Source organism: Panicum virgatum, chromosome 6K (genome assembly GCF_016808335.1).
Source record: "Panicum virgatum strain AP13 chromosome 6K, P.virgatum_v5, whole genome shotgun sequence".
Lineage (NCBI taxonomy): Eukaryota > Viridiplantae > Streptophyta > Magnoliopsida > Poales > Poaceae > Panicum > Panicum virgatum.
Window position 1 is genome coordinate 20,767,614 of NC_053141.1, and position 21,217 is coordinate 20,788,830.

The following is a 21,217-nucleotide window of genomic DNA, read 5'->3' on the forward strand; positions in this document are numbered from 1 at the left end:
GTCGCGTACGAATCGTGACGCAAGCAAAATCTCACACTCCGAGAAGTGTTTGCGACCCCTAAGTTCCTTCGGTGGTCAGAGTCACCAATCACCTTCGATCGGGCCGATCACCCAAGCAACGTGCCGCAGCCAGGGAGATGTGCCCTGGTCGTAGACCCCATCGTCGGCAACAAGCGTCTTTCCAAAGTACTCGTGGATGGAGGCAGCGGCCTCAACATTCTTTACGCCGACACGCTCGACGCCATGGGGATCGACCGGGTGCGCCTTCGACACTCGGGGGCTCCCTTCCATGGTGTCGTGCCGGGAAAGCAGGCGGTACCACTCAGGCAGATCGATTTGCCTGTCACGTTCGGGGACCCCTCTAACTTCAGGAAGGAGACCCTTATGTTCGAGGTGGTGGGCTTCAAGGGAGCCTACCACGCCATTTTGGGGCGGCCATGTTACGCGAAGTTCATGGCAGTGCCCAACTACACCTACCTTAAACTGAAGATGCCCGGCCCGCACGGAGTCATCACCGTGGGGTCAACTTTCCAGCACGCATACAGGTGCAAGGTGGGCAGCTGCGAGTTGGCCTCGGTGGTCCTCGCAACGGAGGAGCTCGCTCTGATCAGGGCAAACATTCCCGAGGAGGCGCCCGACTCCAACTGAAAGGTCGGATCGTTCGAGCCCGCGGAAGGCATCAAGGAGGTCCCTCTCGACCCTAGGGGTCGGGCGAGAAGAAGCTGAGGGTCAGCGCGACGCTGACCCCCAAATAGGAAAGCGCTTCTCGTCGACTTCCTCAGAGCGAATAGAGATATCTTTGCCTGGAAGCCATCCGACATGCCGAGCATACCAAGGGAGGTCGCCGAGCACGCCCTTCCCATCAAGCCGGGCTCGCGCCCGGTAAAGCAGCGACTGCGTCGCTTCGACAAGGAGAAGCGGTGGTCTATCGGCGAAGAGATCGCTAGGTTATTAGATGCAGGCTTTATTAAGGAAGTGTACCACCCCGAGTGGCTAGCTAATCCCGTTCTTGTAAAAAAAAGTGGGAAATGGAGAATGTGTGTTGACTACACGAATCACAACAAGGCGTGTCCAAAGGATCCGTTTCCTTTGCCACGCATAGATCAAGTAGCTGACTCAACTTCGGGGTGCGAAACCCTCTGCTTCCTCGATGCCTACTCGTGGTATTACCAAATCGCGATGAAGGAGTCCGATCAGCTCGCGACTTCCTTTATCACCCTTTTCGAATCGTACTGCTATGTGACGATGCCGTTCGGTCCAAAGAACACTGCCGCAACCTACCAGTGATGCATGATCAAGTGCTTCGGCGATCTCATCGGGCGAACCGTAGAGGCCTACGTCGATGACATCGTGGTCAAGACCAAGCAAGCTGACGGCCTTGTGACCGACCTTGAGCTAACGTTTGCCCGACTCCGCGAGAATGGAGTTCGTCTCAACCCGAAAAAATGCGTTTTTGGGGTCCCGCGTGGCATGCTCTTGGGTTTTATCGTTTCCCAGCGAGGGATCGAGGCAAATCCGGACAAAATCAATGCCATAAAAGCATGGGACCGATCCAAAACCTGAAGGGAGTGCAACGGATTACTGGATGCCTCGCAACACTCGGCCGTTTCATATCCCGTTTAGGAGAGCGGGGACTCCCCCTGTACCGACTCGTAAGAAAGAGCGGTCGTTTCACTTGGACCGACGAAGCCCAGCAAGCTCTCGACGGCCTTAAGTCACTACTGACTACGGCGCCGATCCTTGTGCCTCCAGCAGACGGGGAGCCCCTCCATCTCTACATCGCTGCAACTACCCAGGTAGTCAGCGCCACCTTAGTTGTAGAAAGGGAGGAAGAAGGGCATGCTTTGAAAATACAGTGACCGGTGTACTTTGTGAGCGAAATCCTGAGCGAAACCAAAACCCGATACCCCCAGATCCAAAAGCTCCTTTACGCGGTGCTGATCGCCGAGCGCAAACAGAGGCACTATTTCGAGCCGCATCCGGTCACGGTGGTCACGACCTTTCCGCTTGGTGAAGTGGTGCGAAACCCAGATACCACGGGGCGAATTGCCAAATGGTCTCTTGAGCTCATGGGACAAGGCATCGAGTGTGCCCCCAGCACCGCCATCAAATTGCAAACGCTTGCCGATTTTGTGGCAGAGTGGACAGAAACTCAGCTGCCGTCGGTCCCCGTGGATCAGGAGTATTAGACTCTGTTTTTTGACGGGTCGGACATGAGGCCGGGAGCAGGCGTCGATCTCGTTTTCATCTCCCCACAGGGCGTCCGCAAGCGATACGTTGTCCGCCTCCACTTTACGGCATCGAACAACGTCGCGGAATACGAAGCCCTCGTCAATGGTCTGCGCATCGCCACCGAATTGGGGATCCGACGCATGGAAATCAGGGGAGACTCCCGGCTCGTTGTAGACCAGGTGATGAAGGAGTCGTCCTGCGAAAGCCCAAAGATGGTGGCGTACTGTCAGGCGGTACGGCTGCTCGAGGAAAATTTCGACGGCTTAGAGGTCGTCCACATCCCTCGGCGTTTCAACGAAGCCGCCGATCAGCTCGCAAAAATGGGGTCGGAACGCCGACCTGTCCCAAACGGGATTTTCGCCAGCAACCAGCACAAACCCTCCATCCGTCTCACGGAAGGAGGGAACCCGTGACGGGTACATCCGGAGGCGTCACTGCGTCCCCACCGGAAATACCCGATGCGCCCGACCCCGGCCCATCGTCGGGCGAGTCGCAAGCCCACGACCCGATCCCAAGCGACCCCGACCCTCGCGAGCAGGGCTCGGGGGCTGGGGGGTCGGCATTCCCCCCACCCGGCTTCGAGGTTCTAGAACTGGAGGAAGAGGAAAACCCGATACCAGACGCTGCAGAAGACTGGAGGAGGCCTTACATTGACTATCTCCTCCATGACACCCTCCCCGATGAAAAGACGGAGGCACGAAGGATGGCTCGACGAGCTAAATCCTACGTCCTCATCGGCGGAGAGCTATATAAACGGAGTAACACCGGAGTCTTACAGCGCTGCATCCCCGTCGAGCAAGGGAGACAGCTGCTGATCGACATCCACAGTGGAGCATGCGGACATCACGCTGCGCCGAGAGCCTTGGTTGGGAACGCGTTCCGCCAGGGATTCTACTGGCTGACGGCGGTTGCCGACGCCGAGCAAATTGTGCACACCTGCCAAGGGTGCCAGTTTTATGCTCGGCAGATGCACATGCCTGCGCAGGCGCAGGCGCTCCAAACCATCCCCATCACATGGCCCTTTGTGGTCTGGGGATTGGACATGATCGGCCCCTTGACAAAAGCGCCCGGGGCTACACTCACTTACTTGTCGCCGTAGACAAGTTTACAAAATGGATCGAAGCAAAGCCGATCATGTCGCTAAAGTCGGCGCAGGCTGCTGCTTTCTTCCAGGACATCGTCCACCCCTTTGGAGTCCCGAACTCCATCATCATGGATAATGGCAAATTTCACAGGGAAGCACTTCCTTGAATTTTGTGACGATCATCACATCCGTGTTGACTGGGCGGCGGTCGCGCACCCGCGCACGAATGGCCAAGTCGAGCGTGCGAACGGCATGGTCTTGTAAGGACTCAAGCCAAGGATTTACAACAGGCTCAAAAAAATCGCTGGACGTTGGGTCGCGGAGCTCCCAGCTGTCTTATGGAGCCTGAGAACGACTCCGAGCCGGGCAACTGGATTCACGCCATTTTTTATGCTCTACGGTTCGGAAGCTATTTTGCCCACTGATCTAGAGTACGATTCCCCAATGGTGAAGGCCTACAATGAGCAGGGGTCGGATGCCGCCATGGAAGACGCTTTAGATCAGCTTGATGAAGCACGTGACGTCGCCCTCCTACGATTGGCAAAGTACCAGCAAGCGCTGCGTCGCTATCACCATCGCCGCGTTAGGGGACGCGCCTTCAACGTCGGGGACTTGGTGCTGCGACGAGTTCAAAGCACGAAGGACCGCCACAAGCTATCACTGCCATGGGAAGGCCCCTACATCGTGGCAAAAGTGCTTCGCCCCAGCACGTACAAGCTACAGACTGCCAACGGCCAAGTTTTCACCAATGCTTGGAACATCGAACAACTACGTCATTTTTATCCTTAGTATTGTCCTATGTACAAGCACTATCATGGTTAATAAAATAAAGCTGTTTCGCAAAAGATTTTTCCCTTTACATTTTTCATTTCTTTTCTGAGTTGCTCCCGACTCTTGCCTAGGCTCGGGTCGGGATCCACTCGGGGGCTGCTGGGAATGGTCCTCCTCCGGGGGTCGGACAAGCCGAACCCGTTGACCCAAGAATGATCCCTAGTCGCCGTTCGAATTGCGCAAACACCAACACCCCGACGGTCACGGTAGTTGTTCACGGCCAAGGGTTTCCTGTTCTAACGGTCTTCGACTCGCATTCATCCCCCAGACATATGATGTTCGAGCTCGTTCAAAGTTCTTACAAAACCAAATACCACACTTAAAACAAAATATGATCCGATCCCGGACAACTTGACTAATGACCTTCGCCGTTGCTCTCCTGCATCTTATCTGTCAGAATCCGGGCTTACGGAGCGACTTCCTCCTTGAAATCATCCAGCTCGGCGTCGGTGTAGTCCGACGGATACCCCTGGCTCAACTCAACCAAGTCGATGTTGAGGTAGTAGCTGCGCGCGACGGCGAAGGCACGATGTACTCCGGTGTACAGCGCGTCCCTCGTTGGTGATCTGGTGCTCGAGCGCCTCTTTCATCTTTAGGCACTCCGACTCCGCTTTTTGGCGCAGAGAGTTCGCAGCTGCTAAAGAAACAAGGTTCGCCTCATTAAGCGATCCACCGAAGGAACAAAAGAGAGGCACGTAACAAAGACACTTACCAGCCGCTTTGTTCTGGAGTCGCACGATGGTAGCCTCCAGTTGCTGTTGTGTGGCGCGTTGGTTGGCGACATCGATGGCCAGCGAGGCCGCCATCGCCTCTGCGTCACGTTTCAGACCATCAACCCGGGTAAGCTCTTGGCGCAGGTCATCAGATTTGTTGAGGGCATCTGCGAAAGACAGCGCTAGGTCGACAAGCGCTGGGTTCCGACCGGAAGGGGACCAGCAACAACTCAACCAAGGTCGACGATGGTCTTATCCTAGGTCAGCTCACGGCCACCTTCTCCGAGGACACACTCGCAACGACCTGCGACTCATCCTGCTACCACCGCTGGCACCCAACGGCTGGCTTGCCGCTCGACCGTGGCAGTGGTGGTATCGCCACAGCCACCGACTGCGTCAGGGGAGTGGCCGCCATTGCCGGTGTATCCCCCGACATCGGGCTCCTCGACTTCTTGCCGGCGAGCCTGCCCATCAATAATAGGTCTGGCTGCCACTCCATGAATCCGTTGTTGGGGGCAAACTCGACCCTGTGTCTGGAGCCGTGCACAGATCAGCAAGGCTCCCGCCGATGGCGAGGTTGCAAACGAAAATGCAACAAAAGAAGCAAGAGACTACTCCTGTACCTCGCCGGGTCATCAGCGCCGGCCGATTGAGTGGGCCCACTTCTCCAAACGAAGGTCGGCAAGCCGTAGCCACCCAAATGGGCTTGGGCACAGTCCAGCCGTCCCTCCTGCATCGGGGAGAAGGCCGCGGCCCCGTGTCCGGCGCAGGAGTCACCGACGGGCTCCACTTGCTCGACTGCTATTTTAGGGATGTCCGACCCCTACACGCGCGCGCTTCGCTGGCTCGGGGGCCACGACGTCCACGGCGGCCAGCTTGGAGCTCTCCGCCATGGCCGACTCGCACAGCGCCAAGCCCATCAAGACTCCAATGCCAACAAATGGACATCTTGATCTAAATGAAGATGGTAAGGGCGTGGTGTATCACTCTATGATCGGCTCTTTGCTTTACCTTTATGAATCTAGACCCGATATCATGCTTAGTGTGTGCATGTGTGCTAGGTTTCAAGCTAATCCCAAGGAAAGTCATCTCATGGCTGTTAAGAGAATTCTAAGATATTTAGTACATACTCCAAACCTAGGCTTGTGGTATCCTAAAGGCTCCTCTTTTGATCTAATTGACTATTCTGACTAGATTATGCCGGTTGCAAGGTTGATTGAAAGAGCACATCTGAGACTTGTCAATTCCTTGGACGGTCTCTTATGTCTTGGAGTTCCAAGAAACAAAACTCAATTGCCCTATCCACTGCGGAGGCTGAGTATGTTGCTGCAGGTGCTTGTTGTGCACAATTACTTTGGATGAGGTTCACCTTGAGCTACTTTCGCTGCAAGTTTAGTAAAATTCCGCTCTTATGTGACAATGAAATAGCCACACGAACCATTCAAAAACTAAACACATTGACATACGACATCACTTCTTGAGAGACCACGAAACCAAAGGATATATCGCTTTGAGTCATGTGAGCACCAAAAAACAACTAGCCGATATCTTTACCAAACCACTTGATGAGAAAAGGTTTTATGCTTTGCGGAGTGAGTTAAGTATATTGGATTCTCGTAACTTAGCTTGAGACCATGCACATGTTTGAGTGACACTAGCATAATCTTTTGTTAAAATCTTTTACCCTAGTTGTCTAAGTGTGTTTTTGAAAATCCTTTGCATCTTCTAGTTGCTAGCTTGAGATTATTGTTCCCCTTGATTGATTGTTTGCTAATCTCAAGCTTGTAACTTTCTCAAGCCATATAGAACTCGTGAAGAAAGTCTATTCCAGTTTTGGCTCTGTTCTTAGATCTCCTTTTCTACAAAATCTTGCATGAACTCAGGGGGAGCAGAGACTCCGAAATCTCCGGAGAGTCCCAAAACATTTCCGGAAACTCTGAAGAAGTCAGGGTATTTATAGGGATGCAAGTTAGATATATTTTGGGTCATTGGGTCGACCCAAAAAATTAACAAAATGAACTAGAATGGCATTCTGCGTAAATATTTTGAGAGGAGAAATGAACTAGAGTGGCATGCCATTGTAATTAATTAGCTGACCCAAAAAACACCATTGGGTTCCCACTTGCATCCTTAATATTTACCTTAGGGGTGAAAAACTGAAGAGGTAACTTCTGTTCTTTTTACCCCCGCCGTCTCTCTCATCTCTCTCTCTCTAGAACTCACTCCTCCGGGCGATTTTTGCCTTCCACCAATAAAATCTTTCAAGAACTTCGTGGGAGACTCAATCAAGAGCAAGGATCATCATGGCGTCCTTGGATTTGGATTTCACTTTCTCGTTTTTGAGCTCCAAGGTATTCTAATCTTGACCTCGCCCGATCCCTCAAGTAGGGGGTTCTGAGTTGTTGCCTTTGGATAGAACTACTCTATAGGGTCTCTAGCACTAGGATCTCGAGTTTCATTAGGTTCCCATGGAGGATTCGTGTGCATGACCATACTTAGGGTTTGGGCTGCGAGTTCCGAAAACTACGAATGAAATCTCCGGAGTCTCCGAACTTTTTCGGAGATTCCGAAGATTTCTCCGGAGACTCCGATCCTTGTGCCTAAAACCTACACTTGTGTCATTCCACTTGGGTCATAAATCCTTTTCTTCATACTATATCTATCATTCATTCCGGATGGCCAGAGACCGATCTCGCAATTGTGCTAAAGAATCATCGAGGAGGACCAAAGCTAGGCATGACCCACATCGCCCTCCCCGATATGATGATGAAAGTGAAGAAGAGGAAGATTTTGATGAGGAGGAAAGTGAAGAAGAGGAACAACCTTTGCCTAGAAGGTTAGGGAGGAGAGCTGGCAAAGACATTGTGACCGGGAGGTATGCTCCACATCCTAGAGCTCCACCCCGTCAAGCACCTTACATGACGAGAACCATGCCAGCATCCCAAGGTAGACTTGATCCAAGAGAACACGGGGCAGCACATGACATCTGCCCACAGACTCCTGAGCATCTTGTGGCAGCATTCACTCATGAACAGAGAAATCATAACACCTATCCTAGACTTAGGCCTCCAGGAACAATACATGGTTTTGCTGCAGCAGCTCCTCGAGACTACTACAAGCAATCCATTGCTCTCAAAAATCAGCGAGCCACCGTTGTTTATCTATACCAGAAAAATGAGGGCCTTGAGTACAGATTTTGGTGTGATTTTCACAAAGACTTCTATCTTTCAATGATCCTGATAAAGGATCTTGCTCCTATTGTGCCCATGAGGTATATTGATTGGAAATACTTTGAAGACATGCATGACTCAACTGTGAATGAAGTGATAGCCAAATGCATAGATTTTGCATTGAGAGAGATTATGGCTTTCAAGTATAACTGGAACACTTATGTTAGTTCTATGCCTCATACTACTACACGGCTAGTGAAAATACCATCCATTGGACCACTGAGGGACAGCATTATTTCATTGATTACATGACTTTTTCCCACTTGCTTGGTCTTGGTTCCAAGGATGAGGAATGTGATCCAATTCATGTTGAGAGGAAACTCAAGCCTGACAGTTGCCCCTTCATGTTCTATAATCCTGTGGTTGCATGGGAAGGGAAGACCAAGAATTTGCTGCCATACTACTACTATGCTAACTTCATGCTTAGTTGCCCCTTCATGTTCTATAAAGGAGACTCCGGAGCCCTTCATGTCTTTGCAGTCAATCTCCTGAACCGATTTGCTCCTAGGGGAAAGACCCGTCAACATCTTTGATTACATATGGAATGAGTTGAGGAGAGTTATGGATGATTCAAGGAAACATCTTCCCTATGCTCCATATCTCATGTATATGATAGAGAGGGTTACCAAGATCACATTTAAAAAGGATGTCAAGCATGAACCAGTTCACCTTAGTTCTCGTGATGCAGATGCACTTCCATCTTCTAGGCATCGGAGTTCTTCTAGTTCTGCTCCTGTTGTCGATGATCCTCCTATTCCTATTCCATATCGAGCACCTTCAGATGCTCCTAGTTCTTCTCGCCGGCATGGTAACAGATCCATGATCAAGAGGGTACTGCACTCTATCTTTTGCATGTGCCAAACCATGGTTAAGGCGGTAAATGAAAATAGAAGGGATATGATTGAAATAAAGAGTCATTTGGGACTGCCATGTGATCCTTACCATGAGCTTCCAGATTTTGATGATCCGTTTGCTGAAAGAGATGCTCAAGAAACTCAAGTTGCTCAAGCTAATGTTGATCCTGCCCCTCATGCTCCTGCTCCAAGGACTCGTGCCGCTTCACACCGTTCCCGTCACACCCACGGTGATGACGATGACACTGAGGAGGAAATTCTGCCGCAGTACCATGAGCATGATGACGAGGAGGAGGATGACACCGAGGAGGACGACAACGAGTAGATATCTTTGCTGATGCTGCTCATTTCCTTTTTGGTGCCTTGATGCCAAAAGGGGAGTGGAAGTAGTTATTTATGTATCTCGACTGTCTTGTATCTGTTTATCGTTAGAGACTTCGTTTCTAGACTTTATTTGTGTAAGACTATGTGGCTTGAGACCTTGAACTTGTAATGTGTGGATCTGTGTGTGCTAGACTCAGTTTAAATCTTTAAGTCACCCAGGATATTTGCTAGTGTGTTGAAAAACTGTACTGGTTGACTTGTGTGTTTTTCTTTCCATTGATAGATTCTCCGGAGTATCCGAAAAATTGTCTGGAGACTCCAAAGCTTTTTTCGGAGAATCTGAACATTTCTCCGGAAATTCCAGAGCTTATGCCACTGGACTTCTTTTATGGTTTTTGAAGTGCATGATCTGTCATTTTGCATCTCACACCTATTTTTGTTGCACACTCATAGGCACCCATTGTGAACTTTATCTCTAAATGTGTGCAAAAGTTGACTTTTGTCAAAGTCTTGTTGCATTCAATGCATATGCACACGTTAATGGGGAGACTGCCTCACAACTTCTGTTTTTAAATAATTTCTCTTGTGAACCACAAGAGTCTTGTCATCAATCACCAAAAAGGGACAGATTGAAAGTACATCTAGGACCGTTTAGTGGGTTTTGGTGGATTAATGATACATACTTGTGGAACTAATAGTTTTATTGAGCATCGTGAGCAGGTATCGACAGGAAAGCAGAAGCTAAGTCATGGAAATGGCAACCAAAAAGGAAATGAGGGGTAAAAGCGGCAACTCATGGAGTTTTAATTTGTTTTATATTTTGAAATTGAGTTTAGGAATGCCATACTATCAAGAGGGACATGATTTCTATTGACTTGCATGGAAAAGGTGCTCAAGATGACCAAATAAACCTATGAGAGACACATTTGCACTTGCACTTCACATCAGATTAGTTTAAAGTGCTTTCTCTACAAGTTGTTCGGAGTATCAAAAAAAACTTCCGGAATGTCTGAAGAAGTTCAGAATGTTCGGAGAATTCTTCGGATCTCCGAAACTTAACTACACAATGGCTAGTTTTGGGGGATGGGGTATAAATACCCCCTCATACCCCTTCAGTGTTCCCTCTCCGACCCAGTTTCGAATCTCTCTGTTCTGAGCTTCCAAGAACCCTAGTTTTTATTCCCCTTTGCCTCCAAGTAGGATTTAGTGAGGGGATTGAAGGTAAATTTGTGGGAGAGCAAATAAGAGTGCTAGTGAGCTGATTTCCCATCTCTTGAGAACCGCGTTCGTCGTCAAGCCGGTGGATTTCGTGTTTATTACTCTTGGAGCTGCAAGCTCCTAGCCGGCTAGGCGTCACCCGTTGAGCACCCAAACTTGTGGTGTGCCTCGGGAAGTTTGTACAACCCCGACATCGAGCAAGAGCCCTTAGTGACCTTGGTTGCTAAGGTGAGGCTAGATAACTCAAGGAGTATGCGTACTTCTTGGGTGCCTCAACGGAGATGTAGGTTCCTTGGAACCGAACTTCGGTAAACAAATCGCTGAGTACGTGTCGTTGATTCTTGAGATTTGTTGAAGTTCTTGGTTCAACCGCTCTCTCTAGGTTTTGTTCCCGATCTACTTGTTGGAAAGGATTTGCTTGCAGGTGTCACGATTGAGGAGAGGAAGAGAGAGTGAACTGTGTATTGAGATATGCCCAAAGGGCTATATATACAAGAGGAGACCCCAAACCCTAGACTAGTACAATGACACTTATACCCTTAACTATTATACTCTAACACCCCCTCTCAAATGCAACGTGAATGCAATGACGTTGCATTTGGAGAGTTGATACTAAGCACTAGACTAAACATAAACATGAAAAATGATACATCCAAAGTCCGAAATGAAAGATGTCATCAAAGCGTGCAACTCTTGAACTTGTCGACGTAGATAATCTCCTCCACAAGAGGGTACCGCCTTCACAACCGTACTTCAGCAAATACCTCAAGTCTTCACAAACCAGTACTTCAACTCCTCAAACATGAGCCTTGCTTTGGAGAATTGAACTCGACAGTAACATAGAGATGTGTCAAACCAGCCAAAAGGATGGAATGAGAGATCACTGCTTGAAGACAGCAAGCAGGAGGACATGTGTTGATGACGACGAATAGACGGCCATTGATCATGATGTGGAGCAAAACGGCTCCGAAAGGGACCAAGAGGGCAAAGGTCGCATCAACAACTGATGGGGCAGCCACACATCATGGCAAACCCGAAGAGAAAATGAAAGTGGCTGATTTGGCAACTAGGATGTAGGCACACACAGCTTTGACGAACTAAATGTGAGCAATTGGACTTGGATTAATGTTGACGCAAATGACACCAATGCTAGCAGCACTCTTGGATGGAAACTGATGGAAATATGACAATATACTATGGATAGGCAGCAGCAAGCAGCAAGCACAAGCAAAAGATGGATGGATTGACAGTGATGCAATGAAATTTAGGAAATTGGCCTCAACACTATAAGCACTTAAGCAGCAGCAATCAACAGGTAAAAGGAGACAGTGGAGCCTTGCACTAGGAGCAGCAAAGGACTGATGTATATGTCAATTGAACCAGCAAGCCACGAGAGGCAGCCCAACCAGCAGGAAACAAGACCAACCAGCAGCAGGCAGTAGCAGAACAGAGCAGTTCATATATGAGCAGAGCAGACCAGAGCAGCACAGCTGCACCCGCACCCCCTGTCTACACTGCAGAGGCCCCAATGGGAGGCTAGGAAGAAGACCCAGGCGGGCAGCAGCAGTACGTCCACGACGGGCGGACGGAGGGGCAGAGGCTGCTGGGCGACTTGATTTGACAGACGGCCGGAGGAGGGGCGGCAACGGGCGGACAGCCAGACGGACCGCCGGCCGCTGCTCGCACGGACGGAGGGCCGAGAAGACGGCGGCAGCGAGGGAGGTGGCTGCGACGGCGGCCGGCAACAAGCGGACGGCCGCGTGGATGAACGGCTCTGCAACCGGCGGAGATAAGGACGGGCCCCCTCGATCCGCGGCCGGGGATGACGAATTGAGGCCCGGTGGCGGTGGAGATCCCGCGGGGAGGTCGCGACGGCGGAGATCCGCGGGGAGGTGGCCAACGGCGGCCGGCAAATCCATGAAGGGCGCTGGTCCTCCCCCACGGGCGGAAGACGGCGGAAGGGACGGGCCGCGACGAGCGGCGAAGACAGGTGGACGGTCGCGCGGACGGAGGCCCGCGGCCTCCCGACTGGCGGCCGGGAAGAGTGGATCCACCCGCGATGAGCACCGGAGAGGACGGCTGCGGCAGAGATCTTGCTGCTGCTGCTGCTGGCGGCGGAGATCTTGCTGCTGCTGCTGCTACTAAGACACAGGACCGACGGGGCGGCGAAACATGCTGCTGCGACATGACTAGGGTACGAAAAAAATATGTTTGGGGCTGAGGAATGCCGCCCCCAGGAACAAGATGAAGCTCCCAGGGGCAGCGCAGCGGTGACGACGAGGGTGGCGGCCGGATCAGGCAACCTAGAGCTCTGATTCCATGTCACGATTGAGGAGAGGAAGAGAGAGTGAACTGTGTATTGAGATATGCCCATGCCCAAAGGGCTATATATACAAGAGGACACCCCAAACCCTAGACTAGTACAATGACACTTATACCCTTAACTATTATACTCTAACAAGGGTATAAGGGTAAATGAGTCAAGTGTAGTTTAGTCTTTTCCTATTGTCTAGGGTTTGGGTGCTCATGTACTATATATACCCCATTTGGGGCTATCCAACAGAGATAAGCATTCTCAGTCTCTCTTCCTCCTCAAATCGTAACAGCAGGTACCCGGATAGAAGTGTTGGCATATCCCTCACCAATGTCTTCACCAAGGGTCTACCTTCTATGGTCTTCATGGAGTTCAAGTCCAGTCTGAACGTCCGGTTTACAGACGATCAGACTCGGGAGAAGGGGGGGGGGCGGTAAGACATTGTGCCGTGCGTGTGTAGGACCGAGCCTAGGCTCTGTTATGGACAGCGGCTCTCCTGGCCTGATTGGTTATAACAAGGATCCTGATCGGGTTCTGTTTCCATAAGCTCATCTAGGATTCTAGCCTATATATACATGTACCTTGTATCCCTAGTAATCAATCTAATTCCACTGCAATATACTTTGCCTATATAATGTGTTTCTCAATCTTACTTTTTTCGTCCTTTGAAAGCACTTGTAATGTCATCAGGAGTTGGCTTGTCTGTGAATTCAGCTATAAGAACATATTTCTCTTTCCCATTGGGCTCATCAACCCTTCGATAAATCTCATATTTATTTGGATAAGCCATCCTGTAGCAATAAGTCAATTTAATTTAGAATGGTTAAAACAAAACAGAAACATTAGTAAGACAGTGTGCTATTTGGAACAACAGAAACTGGTTATATAAACCTTAAAGCTCCCATGATAGGATAGAATGAGCCAGCATAGTAGAGAAGCCGAAATGAATAGCAGGTCTCGAATGATGCAGCATACTTTAGCCTCATGTCTCTTCCCATTGTCTGATCATCACAAGTTATGAAGCCAACTGAATAGTCAATATACTGGTGGCAGTAATAAGATAAGCTCTAATCTCAAAAAAATCACTTACTTGCATTACACCACTTGATCCAGGCATATCCTACAAAATGTAAATTTAGCAATTTAGTTAGCACCCAATAGTGATGCACCATATTTTTATTTATACATTACGAAGACAAACATTTAAATATATATTCCCGAAATATGGACCTATAAATCACTAAGATTGGAAACTGGGAAAAGTTAAATATTAAAGGTGAAAGGGTCCTCATGATTTCTATTTCATCTATGTTAAGAAATTCAATGTCCTGGAAGAGAATCAGAAATTTAGCTCAGTTTCATCATGTCAAAGTATCTTACATACTACTCCCTCCATCCCAAAATAAGTGTTCGTTTAGAAAATTTCAGACACATTACCAGTAGTAGAAAATGATCATGCTATTCCTAATTAACTAACTATAGCAGTTGTGATTGAAAACCGCGCTATTTATTTGCTTCCCTAGATAGTAGATACTCAATAAATGCAAATGCATTGAACCTGAAAAGTACCATATATTAAGCATTTGATTGGCTCCAGGCACTTCACTATACAATTTTTTGTGTAGATGGACTTTGCTACAATATAAAACAACACTCTTTGTGGGACAAAATTTGAAGGCTAAACGAACACTTATTTTGGGACGGAGGGAGTAAATAATAGAGTTTCTTGTCACACAGTCGAACCTGTTTCAACAATGAGGATCTTTTGCTATGTAATGGTATATCTTCAAGAATCGTGAAATCATAATGGCACATTTGCAGTATCGCGAATAGTAATAGTATATCTCTGAAGTGCGATAATTGTAACGGTAACTATCCAAAAAAACAGAAAATCTTTGAACAATTACATGCAATATCCCTCAAAATAGGCACAATGTATAGATATGATCTCTTCAGATTAGACATGATAGCAATGACGAAAAGTGAGAAATATTTTTGGACAAAACCTTTAGGCGAGGGTTTACAAGAATCACAGGTCTGTCACCAGCAGCATCAGTCATAGCTCTCATATCCTGCAAATTTTCCAAAATGACAATGAAGATCGCAAGGTGGATATTATACAACTAACTAAATAGCACAGAAGGTATGGGATCTTTACATCAATTATGCAGTTTCCAACAGCATTTTGAGGAGCAATGAGGATAAACATATCATCTTGTTTGTCAACCTCGCTAGCACCTGTAGTTTCAGTCAAAACATTACGATACTAAAAAGATCAGGAATCCCAGGCAGACAAATGATGAGAAGAAGAGAACAAGAACTGTGCATATGCTGTGATATCCTTTTGAGCAATAGTTAGTATTTACAAGACTCAACTGTTGAAAAAGTTACTGGAACATTAAAATCTACCATAATAGTATAATGATTATACAAACATGAATGTCAAGATTTTTCTACTAAGAATATTTTTTTCACTGAAGCATTTGGCTCATATTCCTTGTCAGTTCATTTTTATATCAATTGCAGTTCTCTTCAAGATGCAACGGGTGATGATTTAATCTAACAGTAATGATGCTTCGTTTCATTCTTTTGATGCTATTGCTATCTGAAGTATTGTGCAAGTGAGGAACACACCTACTGCTCCAATATTAATGAAGGTACCCTTCGCCCCATAGTCACCCCAGTCCATGAATTCTAAAAATTTTCTGGTTCCTGCCAGTTGAAGTGGGATGCCAGCAAATGCACCTTGCCCCATGGAGCCTTGAACACACACCTGGTATCAAGTGACTAGTCTCATATTTTTGTTGCTGGGGAGAAGGGAAGGAGATGACAAATAATATACATGCATTTGTTCTCCTGCATATTCGAGAGAAAAAAAAAAGAAGAAAAAATATATACATTTGTTGCAATAATCACCTTGACACGTTTTCCATCATCAGCAAAGGATAGAGAAAGTTCTCTTACAAGTTCCATAAGGGTACCTATGCGGTAAACATCCTGCCAATAAAAAAGATTTGGTTGAAGTTAAAATCAGGAGTGTTTTCTGATGGTCGTCACAAAATATATATGTATAAGCACGTGCACTCTTACCATTTCAGGGTTAAGTTCAGGAATGTTGATGTCTATCTGCATGTGTGGAGAAATGAGGACAGAGATCAGCATATCTCAGTTTATTCATAAATAGTAGGTAACTGAACTGGAAAATATTATTCAATTGTACAGCTAGATAAATCGAGCACATGAAAGCTCACATATTTTAATAGTAATAATACAAGGTGCCTAAACTATGTCCTGTGCTTCCAATATTTTAAAGAAATTAACATAAATTGAATTTGAAAGATAAGATGCAACCAGCAACCGAGTCTTTTTGTCTTCAATAGCACGTTTTGTAGCATGTAATACATCATCGTAGAAGTATTTCCTAATTTCCCTGGAATGTGGAATGTTATTCAATCTTGTCGGAATTCCACGCCACTCCTGGGTCACAACCATTAAAAGTACATGAATGACACAGATAGAAGCCTTTGTACATCACTTTCAAAATTCTTGCATAAGATGAAACAATTATCTAGTGCATACATTTTTTGAACCTGTATCCACAAAATCAGATGGTCTTCCTGTCAAATAAAAAGGCTTGATCATTTTTATGTATGATAGGAGCATATTTCAATGTAACTGTTAAAAAATAAAAAAAATAATGAGAACTGAAAAACGCTTAATTTATATAACTATCAAAACTCCCAGTGATTTATGGGTTCGAGAAAAGAATCAAATTTTAAAGTACAGTGGCTAAGTGGCTAGAGATGTTGCCAAATCTGCTGCCTTTTCATTTCTTATCCTTTTCATATTATTTTCTGATTCACTAGAAGTGAAGAACCAACTGCATATTTTGTCTTGTTAGGATGCCCTACCTAGATGGATCTCCCTAGAAATACCTTTTCTCGAACGTCCCTAGAAATACCTTAAGACTGAAGAGATGAACCTGGTCGCGCGGTGCTGGTCCATTTTGTTCTCACAGCCATCCCCATCTATCTTTTGATCGCACTCAAAGTCCCCAAATGGTTGATCCATGCCATAGACAAAATCAGGATAGGTTTTCTTTGGAAAGGACGGAAGTTTAGTGAATGGTGGCTGCTGCTTAGTAGCTTGGGAGAAAGTCACAAGGCCTTTTGATCTTGGAGGGCTGGGGATTCACAATTTGGAGGTCATGTGCTGGGCGCTTCAAATGCGCTGGCTATGGATCGAAAGAACCAAACACCTACATCAATGGAAGTTTGAAAGCTCAGGTATTTTTCCTTCAAGTTCAGCCTATAGAGCTGTCTTTGTCGGAGCCTTGCAGTTTGAACCATGGAAAAGATTGTGGAAGGCTTGGGCTCCTAACAAATGCAAGACCTTTGTGTGGCTTGCTATCCGCAATCGCTGTTGGACAGCTGATCGGTTGCAAAAAAGGGGAGTTCCGCACCCTGATCACTGTCCCCTCTGCGACCAAGAGGATGAAACCGCCCAACATTTGCTCACCTCTTGCGTCTTCGCCCAGCAACTATGGTTCCACATCTTGCAGCCTTTGAACCTAACTAGTTCGGTGCCTAGTCGTCAAACTTTATCCTTTGCAGATTGGTGGAGGAAATCAGCAAGGAGAGTACAAAAGCAGCACAGAAAGGGCTTCAACTCCCTTGTCATTCTTGGTGCATGGATCCTCTGGAAACACAAGAATGCCTGTGTGTTCGATGGATTTGCTTCGAGCATCCCGACCGCTCTACAGGCCCTTCAAAAACGAATCTCATTTGAGGATTATAGGGGGACCTAAAGGCAGTGATGAATCTAGGATTTCTAGTTACGGTGGTCCAATAAACAAATTTTTAGATATATTAGTGAATAAGTCAATTTAATATTACACAAATATATAATTTCTAACTTTTTGTCTTCTGAATTCAATTATCAATTGATGTATATAAGAAAACAATTAGTATTGTATATAAGATAACAATTAGTAACTACTTTTCTGTGAGTAATAAATAAGGATATATAAGAGAAAATATAAGGATTAGAGTGCTTGGGCCAAATCTTAGGGTGGGACGGGGGCTACCCGGCCCACTCCCTAGATACGCCTCGGAGGCTATGGGTGGGCAAAATACCCGAAAAACCCGAGCCCCAAAAACCCGAACCCTAATTCAGATTTCAACCCACAGTACCCGAAATAATTACGGGTAATTCAGATATCAGACCACGGTACCCGAACTAAACGAAAAACAGTCCAACCCCAACATTTTCAGTCAGCCCAGCCCAATAGCCCACCAAACCTTCCCAGTTCTAAAACCCTAGGTGCCCACCCCCAACCCCAACCCCCACCGCTCCCAGCCCCTCATGCACCGAATCTCCCAGCCGCCATCCCCTATGGGTATGTCGCACACACACGTAGAGGCATGCTGCCGCCGCCGCCGCCCCCGCCCCCGCCAGCCACCGGCCACCACGACTCTACCTCGACGGCCGCCACCGCCCACCGGCGCGAGTGTGCAGGCCCCCGGCGGCGCGACTCAACCAGCCCCCCGCCAATGCCCACCATCAGCACAACTGCGCAGACCCCCGGCGGCAGCGCGTCGCTTTCCTCTCCTTACCCCCGGCGGCCCCGGGGTCCTCGACTGTAGGCCAGCACCCAGCAGTGCGCCAGTCTGCCCTCATCTTCTCTGGCGCGGCAGTCGCTGGGGCGGCAGCCGGCAGATCCGGCCCCGTCCGCGTCCAGGGCGGCGAGCGGTGGCGGGCGGCTTTGTGGCTCTGCGGTGGTGGGCGGCGTGCTAGCTTGAGCTGGCCAGAGGCGATATCGGGTAGTACAGATTAACCCGAACTCGAAGCCGAAATTATCAAGTACCCGAAATGTCGGGTTTTGTTTATTTTTGGAATATATTGTGTTACTGTTTTCAAAACCCGAAATTCGAAAAACCCGACCCGAATTTTTCGGGTAACCTGACCGCCCAGGCCTACCGGAGGCCTTGCTGGTTTGGGGCTGGGAAGGGTTACCTAGGCTTGTTTTAGTGTGTTTTTGTTTCCTGGTCAGGCCCTTCCTTTTTTTTTTAACAGTCCTCTCTAGGGAAAACTTGTTCTCCTCTCATCACTCTGATCCAAGGTGGTGAGCTCGATGTAATTGGATCATTCTCTTCTTAATACAATGATACACAGCTCTCCTGTGTATAGAAAAAAAGACCGAAGTGATGAATTGATTATATACATGCGTTTGCTATACCATTATAATTACATCTCTTAGTTAACCCAAAACTACCACACTATAGTTATTATCAATGACAATAGTTTTTTCACAATAGTAAAGAACTTATTTTTTTTGTTGGTTATAACTTTTCAGTGGTGGCATAAGAGGCTAGTAAAGAACTTATTTTTTATGCTTTCACCATTTGTTTGGGTCAACTTGTTTGCTGAAGTGTTCTCACAGATCTTCTGTAATAGGGAATCTATCTCCTGAAAAATGACTTCAACTGGGCGATTTCCATCGATCTGTATTCTTGCTCAAAAGAGCAACAAAATATCACTCTCAAGTTTGTAGTTTGGATTGCTCTGATAATCACTAGGAACACACAACCACCTGCTTAAGCACATCTGAGTATGTAGGAAGAATAGCTTCAGAATTTTGCTTGTATGTATCAAGACGCGATTTAACCTGAAAAATAAAGAAGAAACTTGAGTTTAGAAAAGACATCCCAGCGATATGCAAATATTACTGCATCAAAAAAAAAAAGGGTAAAGAAACCATATAAGTTGTCAAGTACAGTAAGTAAATTGGGATGGCTTCAAGTCATATTACAAACATGTCCGAGCTACAAGGATTACTGTCTTTATAGTTAAAAAAAATTGTACTTCACAAATGCCAACAGCATCTTACAAAACAGAAAGGAATGCTTGCAAATCATGTCTCGACAGTCTCAAGTTTTCAGACTAGTACCTTATTTGAATAGCATAAATAGATATTCAGATCTCATTTCTAAACTGAGGAGTGTTTGTGCCATTTTGTGAGCCTAATAAAATTGTTTTGGTTTATATTTATATTGGTTTCCTTAGGAGGGTGATAGGAAGTCACTTCTGTTTCTGTTAGCACCATACAAAAACTGTTTGTTTGGATCTTTGGTCTTAAGATGACAGAAAACAAAATAAAAAAGTTACTAAGTGGACAACACAAGAACCTTCTCAAATGTATCGTCAGAACGTGTAATAAGTCGGGCAGAAATCTCCTCATTCTCCGGGGGGAAGTATTTTACATGGTAAATGTTCCCAGTAACAGGATCCAGCCGTCTTCCAACACATCTGTCGATTAGAATGTCATCAGGAACCTGAATTCAATGAAAGCAAAATATTGAAATGCAAGAGGTCAAAGGTATCTGTGTTATGCTACCCAGAAAACAGTACTATATTACACAGTCACACAATGTCATGCAGGAGTGGAAAAAACAAAAATGCATGGTATTATATTGCAACCAGATTAAAACTTTAGCGTTACAAAAAAAAACCAAGTCATTAACCAAGTGTGCTGCTGCTGCTATCCCAGATGTCACAAGGCATGCACATTGGTACAACAGAAGGTACAAAAGTTCGAAAATAATTAAAGGAAAGATATAGCCCACAAAAGAACTCAATATAATATTTAATTATCAAATCCTTTATAAATCATTAATGTATTTTCCCAGCTATTCTAAACTTGAAATTCACTGCACAGAACTATGGAGTATTAACAAGTTATATAATCTTAATCGACATATTAAGCTCATTTTTTTCAAAGACATATTCAGCTCATATTAGGAAGTTATTTGAAAGGAAAACGTTCAAACATCCTCTCATTTTGAACACTCCGGTCAGTTATAATTGCACAATCAAAATGTAATATTCATAAAGGATTGTGGTCATGCCTATAAATAAAACCATGGATGGTGTTCTGGAAGTGGAATTGTTATGACCGGCATTCAGTATAGCCGGCGCCGGGCTAGTGGCTAGCAAGCCACGGCCGGCCTCATGGCCCATGGGCCATAGGATTATTAGTCTTTTGATTAGAGGGAAACCCAAGAAACTCTTATATATTGTAAACATTTGCTCATTGAAGAATCAAGCTGCAACAAATATTTTGTTGCTGACTTCTCTGGAAGCCCTAGCCACCCCCTCTCCTCTCTCTCGCTCTCGATCATCTTCCTCGCTGATACGCCTAGCATAGCGGAACCCGAGTTCCTACCATTCTGGTATCAGCTATGTCAGGTCCCCCGCCTGCGTCCACCATCCCCCCACCACCTCCACGCCGCCGCCCTCCACTCTTCCCCCCCCCCCCACACCGCCGCCATCATCATCGACATATGCCATGTCCACAGGCGCCCAGGGGTCACAGGACCCTCTGATCAAGGTGCTCACCAACATGTCATTCGCCATCC

The 21,217-nt window shown here is 46.9% G+C and overlaps 1 protein-coding gene across 18 annotated transcripts in view; it reads right to left on the reverse strand.

Annotated features, from left to right (window-relative positions):
* The window catches only part of LOC120712040 (probable adenylate kinase 5, chloroplastic), a 31,206-nt gene extending 11,038 nt beyond the window's left edge, over positions 1-20,168 (reverse strand). For 5 of the 18 annotated variants that reach the window (XR_005690623.1, XR_005690619.1, XR_005690624.1 and 2 more), the window contains exons 1-15: positions 19,988-20,166; positions 19,393-19,467; positions 19,202-19,311; positions 16,380-16,417; positions 16,152-16,277; positions 15,891-15,926; positions 15,717-15,797; positions 15,435-15,573; positions 14,959-15,038; positions 14,807-14,872; positions 13,891-13,920; positions 13,692-13,801; positions 13,454-13,591; positions 9,033-9,306; positions 8,760-8,935 (exon numbers count right to left, since the gene is read on the reverse strand). Coding sequence is in view for 8 of the 18 variants with exons in the window: in XM_039997725.1 (XP_039853659.1) it covers positions 13,454-13,591; positions 13,692-13,801; positions 13,891-13,920; positions 14,807-14,872; positions 14,959-15,038; positions 15,435-15,573; positions 15,717-15,797; positions 15,891-15,926; positions 16,152-16,277; positions 16,380-16,417; positions 19,202-19,311; positions 19,393-19,467; positions 19,988-20,040 (1,082 nt within the window). In the remaining 10 variants the exon portion in view is untranslated. Of the gene's footprint in view, positions 1-8,376; positions 8,595-8,759; positions 8,936-9,032; positions 9,307-13,453; positions 13,592-13,691; positions 13,802-13,890; positions 13,921-14,806; positions 14,873-14,958; positions 15,039-15,434; positions 15,574-15,716; positions 15,798-15,890; positions 15,927-16,151; positions 16,278-16,379; positions 16,418-19,201; positions 19,312-19,392; positions 19,468-19,987 lie in introns of those variants that run through there. The other 13 variants (XR_005690626.1, XM_039997728.1, XM_039997727.1 and 10 more) reach the window with 10 other exon arrangements.
* Positions 20,169-21,217: the final 1,049 nt, after the last annotated feature.